At 38.8% G+C, this 10,981-nt stretch overlaps 1 protein-coding gene across 1 annotated transcript in view; it reads left to right on the top strand.

Moving 5' to 3' along the window:
* Positions 1 to 10,981, top strand: part of LOC116379189 (collagen alpha-1(XIX) chain) — a 93,992-nt gene that overhangs the window by 10,740 nt on the left and 72,271 nt on the right. Inside the window, exons 7-10 of the mRNA XM_031841133.1 lie at positions 187 to 267; positions 964 to 1,083; positions 1,924 to 1,977; positions 7,804 to 7,848. Coding sequence (XP_031696993.1) covers positions 187 to 267; positions 964 to 1,083; positions 1,924 to 1,977; positions 7,804 to 7,848 — 300 coding nt within the window. The remainder of the gene's footprint in view (positions 1 to 186; positions 268 to 963; positions 1,084 to 1,923; positions 1,978 to 7,803; positions 7,849 to 10,981) is intronic.

A 10,981-nucleotide genomic window follows, 5' to 3' on the forward strand; every position in this document is an offset into this window, starting at 1 on the left:
ATGTTTTTGAAGTGTTTTTTTGGCAATGGACAATGTCAGGAAAACTAAAACAGCTGACAATTGAACAACTTGTATGTTCTTAACCAGTGAAGAGCAGACGTTTGTCAGTGAAAAAAGGAGCATGATGGGATGATGAAACTAACGTATGATGCTGTAATGGTCCCTAATGAGAGCTCTTTCCCACAGATTGAACTGAAACAAATACTGATCTACTGTGACCCTTATATGGCCGAAATGGAAAACTGCTGTGACCTGCTGGGGCCAAAGGTAAAACGCTATGATGCTTCACCTCAGTGCTCTTTATTATAAATCAAAGTAATGAGTATTTGTAGTTTGAGACTAAATGTATCATATATAATGCATTTCACAACTTAGAGCATTAAATGAGAAGATGCAATATAAGTTTGCCTTCCATTTTGCCTTTGAGACAGAAAACCATACATCAGTAGGTCACCTATTGGAGTAGAATCACCCGGTGTCTTGGTGCTCTGTAGTAACAGACTGTACTAGCTTGTATTCTAACCTATGCGGTGAGATCAGACAATGAAAGTGTAACAAGTTTTTGGTCTAGTCCATGAGGGCACACGTCCCCAGATAGAAACTCGATAACAGAGATCTTCCATCACCCTAGAATCAATTCCAGCTAATGTTACGAAGATTCCAAATGGAGAGATGACCTTTGACCCCTTACCATTACACGTAAGCATGCTGTCATGTCAGTGTAAAATTACCCTGAGGGAATCGTCACAACCTTGAGAGAGACGTATCACTGCTTGTCTGCTTAGTACTATCCAAGTTTCCCTGCACAGTATGCATTTTATATTTGTTATGGCAGCATGACGTGAATATATTACAGCTAAAATCCCAGGTGTGCTGCATTACAGTGAATTCTGCAGTTTTTTGCCATGTTACGAACATGACGAAGGAAGATGGCTAAATGGTGAAATTTCTGTATTGATCCAGTGTGAAGCCAAGAAGACCTTTAATGGGACTTCACCTCCCCTGGTTACATCCCAGCTCCCCCAGATGCTGTCTCAGCCGGCCTCAAAGTCAATTGACAGATGTCACTGTCCAGCTGAAAAGGTACAATCAATTCCACCCAACAAGGGCCTCTAATTGAGTAAGTGTAATGTCTATTGTAACTGAACCAGCACTGATTTACTCATCCTGTATAGGCACTAAACTGCCAGTTAAAGGACATTTATACCACACAAGGAGACAGTATAGCCATGTTGTAGAAGCAAACACTGGTATATTTCTCCCAAACTGTTCAGGGATGGGAAATCGATACACTGCTATGAATTTGTGAAAATAGGAAAGGATTTTTTAAACTGCCAATATTAATGTTAGATTGAAATGCAAATTGAGACCTGAAAGCTTAAAGGTAATGTTTAGTTCCACACACAAAATGTAGCTTGTGAGTTACAGACAGAATCAACTTTTCATAGATTAACAGACAAATCAACCTTTTTGGGATCCAAGATTAGAACGCAATTTCACTACTGTATAGAAATTAATGTTGAATAGGTTGTTGTTGTTGTTACAATAGGCTCAAATAATAAAGATTACACTTCGCCTCTACATTGCTAAATACCTATATATCATTATTTGCATGTTGAAGAAAATCGTACAACTTTCGTCAAGAACTATTTTTCATTCAGAAATCATAAGACTTAGATTTGTTGAATATAGTGTAGGGTATTTTCTGACAAATGACTGTCATATTGTCAATAATATATAATGATAACAGATATACATATATACTGTATCAATATACTCTGTGTGTGTGTGTGTGTGTGTATAACTTTGTGCTTTATTGCAAAAGGTTCAAAGTATGTATATGTATCCAATAACAATAGCCACATGTTCTCTTTGATTACAAGTCATCTTTTAACCCGACTATAATGCATACTGTGTGCACAGGGAGATGCTGGTCTTCCAGGACTCCCAGGATTAAATGGAGAGAAAGGAGACAAGGTACGGACAACATTTTTATGATATTGATATTTAATTAATAGGGAACATGCAGAGGTTAAGCGAATGTTATAGATGCAATATTTTCACTCCAGTCTAGACTTAAGAAGGTTCACTGTTAGTCATACATCATTGAGAAACATTCACTCAATCTCAGAGTGGTATCACTGGGTCACCATGCTTTGTCCCATGTTGTAAATATTACCATAGTTTTGTTCTCAGAGGATACTCTCAACTGTTCCTGTGGGTTTTCTCTGTGGCCAGTTCCATTAGTTTTCCAGGACAGTTGCAAGGTCTAAATGTGAAGAATGAGAGCACATGTCCCTGTAGGACGAATCTGTACTTTGTCAGAAATTAATTTCTGACAAATCTCTCTCTCGTCTATGCTGTAGTGTCTGACATAGGGTCATGTTCAGCCATTACGTTGTTTCAGAGAGCTACCTTACAATTGCCTTCACAAGATGAATTTTCTCACAAATCTCCCAAGATGTGTGAATTAGGAAATCATTTTTGAAATCAATTTGTCCAATCACTAGAAAAATAGTATCATTTCTACATGACAGCTCAATAGACAGGTGGGAATGTAAACGGTAAATGCCCCATCACTGAAAATTGTAGGTGTTGTGTTGGTTGGAGAGCAAGGAAAAAACATAAAAAACCCACCAAATACCCAGACAAATAATGGTATTTTTCCCCTGACAAATTGTTTGGAGTAATACATCCCCCTTTTAGCTGTCTGTGCAAGGTTAGAAAAGAACCAAGGGAGAATGCTTTCAGCTATGAATGGGATTCATAGGGATGAACAGGTGGTGGTACTGTATGCCTGATAAGACCAGATGGCTTCTGGGGTCAGTGTCCTATTTAACATGATGTAGCTGTGGGATTAAGATATGCAGGATGACTTGTTTCTGGAAAACCACTCATTCCTGGAAGGCACAAAATCAACATATATTTATTAGTGTAAAATCATTGTACCTGTAGAGCTCAGCACGGACATTCGGAATCGGGGTATTTCCTTTGTGCTGTCTACTTAGTGAATCATTCTTACTGTTTAAGTGTCATTGTGTTTAACGCTGTTTAGCCTACCAACCAGGTGCTGCTATTCTGGAACATTTTAGGTCTCTGAAATCTGAAATTAGATAGATGTCTTAATTATTAAGAAAGCAATTCAGGTTTGACACATAGCTGCTATGTGTTCAGTCAATGTCAGTAACAAATTAGCATCATTTTGTTCAGAGAGATAGATGTTTTCAACACTTGTAGCTTTAAATCTTTATAATTGTTATTGCTAGTCAATTAGTTTTTAAAAATGTATGGATTCAGGAGGGGACAACTCTTAAAAACAGTTATAGATCTTTGTATATTAAATGTACGTTGTGCAAGCCCATTTTCTTCCATTTTCTTGTAGGAATATAGAATTATATTACCCAAATTGTGTATATTGCAACAGATTGTACAAATCAGATTCGTAAATGTGTTTTAATTGGCCTCTAATGACTCTTAATTGACCTCGCAGGGATCAGCACTCAAGCTGTAATGTGTGTGTATATGTGCACTTTGAGTGTGTTGGCAGTCCTGGTAATTAATTTCTTGCTGCTTAGTAAAATCACTATAATCAGTGGGCAAGAATGTATCAGGCAATTTTACATTTCACAAAAGGCAGCACGTATGGCAGGCACCGTGACATGCTCTTTCTCAAACACTGATATATATACACTGAGTTAGTTTTGAACCGAAGCCTAAGAGCACACCCAGAGAGACCCTTGGTGCACATGTCTTGTGTTACATTGCTCAACAATGACTTTAACATGGTTTTCCGGAGGCCATTCCATTTTTTTTCCCCGAGTCTTTCTGCTGGCGATGGCTTGTGCTATGAGTCAGGGGATCATGCTGTTAACACTTGAAATCTAATTTCAGGTCCTCAACAAATCAATACTTGGCACCAATTGTTTGCGTACTGAACAACAGAATTCTCAACAAATCCTATTACAGCCTTGAACACTAAATCAATGAAGTTAAGGAAAAACTTGATCATGGACTAGACATTCAAGACTAACTGGCACAGTCAGTTTATAACACTCCATCATTGTTTTTACTCTTCCTATTTTTGTTATTTTTATGAATATGTTGGACCCATTGTTCCACTTTGGATTAATAGTATGCTCAGGTGTATATGATTTGTTTCTCAAAAGCCTGGTAAATCCCGATGGTGAATTGAAACTTAACTGAACTTAAGTACAATGCCATGTTTAATTCTGACGCAGGCTTATGCTTTATTATATGGCTGGTACACAGACAATTTACACAGCTCTTTATCTTTAATTAGCTTCAGCTTTTATGTCTGTCAGCACCAATTTTACCAATACCACCGATCTAAACCTGGATGTCGTTGCTACGGAAAAGCATTGTATTTTATGGGATTTGTAAGTGTTTTTTGTAAAAATAGAGCATAAACAGTGCAAACCACCTATAGTGATCACAGTCATAGTGATGTTGGGACAGAATCACTCCTATACAAATGCTGTTGAAATAATTTGCTCATAGTAATCGAGTAGTCCACTTACAGTGTTCATTGTGGGTCCTTTAAAACATGACATTAACTAGGAAACAAATTACAAACTACAGTAATTCTATTTTTTACTTTAATCCCATGATACTTTGCCTCACGGTCTGCTGGCTACCTGAGGCCGCAGCTGCCTGCATGTTAAAATGATGACCAGAAGAAGAGAGTAACGTGCTCTCAATGAAAAAGGTTGTCTCCTCGAGGCTTATGACAAACTGACGAAAACAAGCCACCGAGATGCAGCGGAACAAGCTGTTCCCCAGGCTACATCGTGTCGTCTACTCAAACAACGAGAAACAGTCATAGCTGCTAGTGAAGGAGACAGAAAAACGAATGTGTCCGGGGAAAGCACCAGTGGTTGAAGCCGCCTGTGAAACCATTAATAGTAGAGCTCTTGTTACATTCATGTAATAAATATTTAATAATATAAATGTCAATTAAGATGGTTGTCTGCATGAGAAATGGAGAAAAGGAAAAACAATTCGGTTATACTAATCAACCGCTTACAGTGATCAATTTGACTCCGGTTTATTGATAAGGTATTTTTGTATTTATTGCTTTTGGCATGAACAAGTGACACAAACATACACTTACCTAATATGAGGTTACAAGAGTAATTTGCTGAATCTGAAGTTTTTTGGGTTTCTTGAATTGTGTACATCATTTTCTTTTTTTTTAAATGATGAAATGTTGAAGTATAAATCAACAGTTATTTTTACACTAATTCTATTGTCAGCAAAAAGTGTGTATGGCATACATATCTGACCTCCCCATAGCTTCCTCCCACCTCAGGTCTTCGAGGTTCCTCCTTTTCTTAATTAAAACTCCGCTTGTTCATCTCCTTATACTGGCATATAATGAATTGTTGTTGCAGGATGAGAGCTGAAATCAGTTTGGAAAGATACCACGTAACCTAAAGTTTAGTCTTGATTGAATAAATTCCAGGCAGGGAGACATGTTTAAATGATGAGTAAAATCAATACATTTACAGGCACAGCAGCAGCGTGCCACGCCGGCAATTAGTACACTGACAGTGGTGCTTTGAGATAATTTACTTTACCTGATATAGAGTTTGAATGAGTTCCCACAAACCACAGTTGCTGTTTGATAGACTGAGGGGCTTTGGCTTTGGTGACACACTGTATTTTCCCATTAAATACCTAGAAATCAGTCATCTTGGTTTGACATGGTACTGTAAGAGGTTGATATGTATATGATTTAATAATGCAGGCAGAGCTGCATAATTATATGCTGTCAAACCAGATGCAGTGTGCTATTCACTAGCATTAGCTAAAATGTTGGTGAAGTAAGCAACTGGAGCAGATAAGACAACAAAATGTCACTAATCATCCAGTGAAAATGTTTCTCATGTCTTGTGGGATTTGCAAATGATCATGTGCCACTACCACTAGGAGAAAAACAGTAGTGCAGTATATCAGAAACGTCTTGCTTTGACACAATCACATGTAGTAATAGCTTTTCTCTTTTTTGCCTCTGACCTTGTTGCACATTAATATGTCTGGTAAAGTGTGGTAGCAGTGGACCTCTGTTTAAGCGTATTGAATTTATAATGATCCCTACATTTCCAAGGGAGTTCCAGTGATTATGAAACGGTGCTGCACTATTTTAGATTTACATTCTAATACATTAAACAGGGGTAACAAAGTCAAAGCAAATACTCTTAATAAATTAAGCTCATGAGACTTTCAATTACCAACATGAGAATCTCACTCTGTGTAAGATTAAAAAGTAGTCAGAGTATACTTATTAGCAATTTATCCTTACTTGTAGGGATTAATCAAAGACATTTGGGACATTTAGAGCATTTAAAACATCCATAATGAGAGGTGCAGGCCAATCATAGTGACCTTCACAGAGGTTTCCTTAGGAAAGTGTGCGGGGATTACTTTGGCTGTGTTACTCCAACAGAAAGTACGATCCTGCATTACAGTCAGGAGTTTGATGGAGGATTCTAATGCACTGCAAAGGGATTAAACTGCTATGATTAATCCAGAATCCCTCAGGAAATTAAACAGATAAGGATTGGGTCATAAGAATGCAGCTTACTTGAAAGGAAATCCATTTTCTATGGCCTTGCACATAAACCCTGGTATTACTAGCTTTACAGCTCCTGCATTTACATGCAAAAGAAAAAAAAAACACACAGGCATCATGGTGAAATTAAAACTTCTCCCCCTTTTACAATGCCTTTAATTTGTTTTTGACCATTTACAACTCTCCTGCTCTTATGGCTTGTGTTTTCAATTAGTACTCTCTAATTCAATTTATACCCATTGTACCCCCAAAGTGAATAAGTCGAGGAATTTTACTCAAGACACTTTATTATTTCGCTGACAGTGAATTTTGATTAGCTGTCTAAACCTTCCATTTTTCCTATCACACTCATCAGTGTGAAAATGTTATTAGCTTTTCTAAAAAAGAGTTTTGTGTCGGGGATTGAAAAGAAAATGTAAATTAAAGAAGAATTGAGAGCACTGTGAAACACATACATTCCCATATGCTTTTTCTGGGAAGCTTATCTGTTCTTAATGACTCAGCGTCAGCAGCTGTGAATTTCCTTTGTCTCATAAATGGAATAATCATCTCATTGATGAGTCCAGGGAAAGTATAACAACCTGCCACGCGCTTGATGTCCAGTCAAAGAACAGTATTTTATCAGATCATGCTCAGTATTTATAAAAGGTAGACTGAGAGTGTTTTCTAGAATAATGGGGTTCATAACCCATAGTGTAGAGATGGCATCTCAGTTATTAGGATTTGCCACATTTCCCTGTTCTTCCTAAACAAGGCTATTGAGTTGCAGTAATGAAGGTGTGACCGTGAATAGACATCACATTTAATTAGATTCTTAGCTTGCAGCAAGTTCTGTGTGAGCTTAATTTCTTGAATAACTATCTACCTCCATCTCCTCTCTCTTAACAATACTGTGGACAATCTCTTTCCACTTCTCTCCCATTATGTCTTGTCCTACACCACCCTGTATAACTGTCCTGTCCTTTTTTTTTTTAAATGATTTTATTAGGACAGTAAAATGAACCCTAATAACAAGGTTCAGATTTGAGCTTTCCAGTTGTTGGGAAACAGTATCCCGGTCTGCAGCTGCTGAGTCACTATGTCAGCAGTAACTTGTGGAACAGCTGTAGGAGCAAGATCGCTGCTGAAATGGCATGCCGTCATAAAGCTATTCACTAATGTGTGAACGAGAGACCTTTCACTAACTGCTCTGTGTGTTGTTTCCGTCACAGGGGGACACGGGGGAGGACGGGCCTTCAGGAAACCTAGGACATAAGGTAGGCTACTCACTGATGAAACAACTTCAAAATCTTACCATCAAAATTCCCTGCTGTTGCTTTTCCCTTTAAAGCTGTGATTAAAGCTGTGATTGACATGAACTCAGTTGTGAGCTTCAGTTTTTTTAGGCTTTCTGCCTCCCTTTGCTTTTGTTTCAAATAGACTGCATGCTTTTACTGCATGTTTTTTTTTTTTGATGCCGTGAATAGCAGGTGGCACGTATTGTTTTGGTGATTTATGGAATCTGTCACTGCCCGTCTCTGAGATGATTTTCTAATATCATCGCATTGAATCACTGGCTTGCCTTTGGCGTTGACCCCGCCACAGCAACACAGAAAACAAAGCAATCTGAAAATCTAATTAAATCAGCAAGTGGGTGCTTGGTTGGCGCAGAGTGAATGGTGCTGCTACAAGAGACGCGACTTCCAACGTCCCAAGCAGCGCCAGCGTTTCTGGATTGGCCAAGGGCCCCATTGGCCACAGTTGGCAGTAGTCCTGGGTGTGAAGCCAGTAAGGGATTGTGTCCTTGTTGTAGTAGGAGAGGGTCGGAGAGAGGGCTGGGATCTGTGGGGTGAACATCAGTGTAGATCTTCACTGTGAAAAACAAATGGCTTGCTGTGGAGTCAGACATTTAACCCTTGTGTTGTCCTGGGGTAATTTTTGACCCCAGAGGACAACAGGTGTATGGCAATCGGGAGGACAACACAAGGGTTAAATTGGGAGAAAAGTGCATATTTATATGGAAGCTTGAAGACTGGCTAAGTGCTCTTTATGTAATTGGATGTTGCTGTTACAATCCTAAAGAGCTGAGAAAATAGCCAGATTTCACATGCTCACTATGCATCACTATTTTGTTGCTTGCCTTTTGCGTCCTAAAATACTGCCATCGGTGAGATTGTGGGCCATTAAATGTGGCATCTCGGATGCCTGTGTTTATCTCTTTCAGTGAGGGGGGGGGGGAGGTCCAGCCTCTAGGAAGTACAATTTTGTGTAATGCCAGCACATGGCTGTTGTTTCCATGTCTTAAAGTAATGTCCTGTAGTAAGCATTGCAATGAGAGGGTATAAGATTGTGATTCTATTGTCAGAAAAAGAAAAGAAATGCACAGCAAGAAAATATTCATATCTGCTAGACATTTCATTGTGTTAACGTGATCGATTGTACTGCAGATGGCTGTGGTAGCAGGTTATGCATCGGCCGAAAATAAGATCATTCCTGGACGGGAAAGATGACTTAATCCTGGACTTATATCTATAGAAGATGTTCAGCTCACTGTGGGGGACATTTGGAGATGAAGCATGATACATGTAATATGGAATGACACTTAGTGGCACAGCATCTCTCTCTCTTTCTGAGATGAGGTTTAGGAGCTGAAGCTGTTTCGCTACACAACAGTGCACAAGAAAAGTCTACACTAAGAGCACAACGAGTAGTATTGATATTAATGCTAATGCACAGTACCACGTTTCATAGAAATGTATACCTATAAGCTCAACTCCTCATCAATTCATCTTTTTCGAGCATTCTCTTATCTCCCTCCCTCTTGGACAAAATCACACACATTTTGGGACTCTTTTGTTAGCCACAATGTGAGAAAAACAATTTCATGCAGCTGTCGATATAAGAGTAATGATATGGTCGCCCTTGGACAATATTATATGGCGGTTTGCTTGAGCTTTTTACGGGCCATGCTGAGGTCATGAAACTGTATAGGTCACATTCTCATAACAGAGCCAACAAGTTCCAAGACATCTCACATATTTCTGGCAGAGTGTGGAAAGCAGGGGCTGGGTAGCTTTGGGAGAATCAGTGATCAGAAAGATATTTGTGGAAATGAGCCTCTAAGATGTTTGTGAAAATAAGCCTCGACCAGCTTATTCCCAGACAACATCCAGTATAATATTACCTATGCTACAGACTTTGCTGGAGCTGAAATGATGCAGTGATACAAACAATATTGCTGGGAATTTGGTATCTGGTTCCCAAAATGTGTGCGTGGTTCCCTGCTAAGCTCAGTATCGAAGGAGCTGCAAGTGAGTGTTAGAGCTTGGGATTTAGCTTCATTCCACCAATGAGGAGTGGAAATATAGTTCTACTCTCACCCCTTTAGCACAGTTTAACTTTCATAAATAGATGCATTTAGGAAGGATTTCTTTTTCATGTCCTGCCACGTGGCACATGGCAGTGTATGGGGAACACAATGTCGCCCTGCTGACATGTAGGTATTTGTGTGTGACTGTAGACACGTTCTTGTAACCACAATAACTCAATACAAATACATGATAGAAATAGCATACTTACACCAAACAGTCCATCTGTACTGTGCTGTGATTAGATTGTGGAGCCCCTTGGTGCTTACATTTACATGTTGATGTGGATATACCGTTTCCTTGTAACTGCTAAAGCTCCTTAGTGCTTTAAGTGAGTGATTTAAAGAGGTATGCTCATATTTAGTAAAAATAGTTCTTAATGAATGTATTCATTATCTAATGTTATATGTCTGATCATCTATGAAACACTAAAGACCCTTTCAGTGTAAACTCATTCATAGGGCTCATTGGATCAATGCAAGATTTTCTGAAATGTACAAGGATCTGAACCCTAACTGTATAAGAGCTAACCTGCATCCTGCAAATCATGTACACATGTTTTGGTGACGCTCATCTCTTGCTGGTTTCTGGAATGACTATCTTTATGACAATCTCAGAAATATGTGGCACACAGATTGGACTAGAGCCTTTTATTGCATTATTTAGGTGTTTTTTCTCGTGCACAATGCAACTGACCAAAACCAATAACAATGCAATCGCCTTTGTTACTTTGTGGTCGAGACAATTAATTTTGCTTCGATGGAAAGCCTCTGCACCCCCCTCTCATGCTCTTTGGATTAAAGCCGTTTTAAATTGCATGAAGTTGCAAAAAGTCAAACACACACTTATTGGGTTTAAAAATGAATTCTGTGCAATGTGGGTCACCTTCTTAAACATTTCCCTGCAGATCCAGAGTGATGTTAAGGATTGTACTGTCTGTTCAAGTTGTCCTGCAAACAGTTTTATGTAACCTTATATATATATATATATATATATGTGTGTGTGTGTGTGTGTGTGTGTGTGTGTGTGTGTGTGTGTGTGT

This window comes from Anarrhichthys ocellatus, unplaced genomic scaffold (genome assembly GCF_004355925.1).
Source record: "Anarrhichthys ocellatus isolate YVR2014 unplaced genomic scaffold, GSC_Weel_1.0 scaffold3, whole genome shotgun sequence".
Taxonomy (NCBI): Eukaryota; Metazoa; Chordata; class Actinopteri; order Perciformes; family Anarhichadidae; genus Anarrhichthys; species Anarrhichthys ocellatus.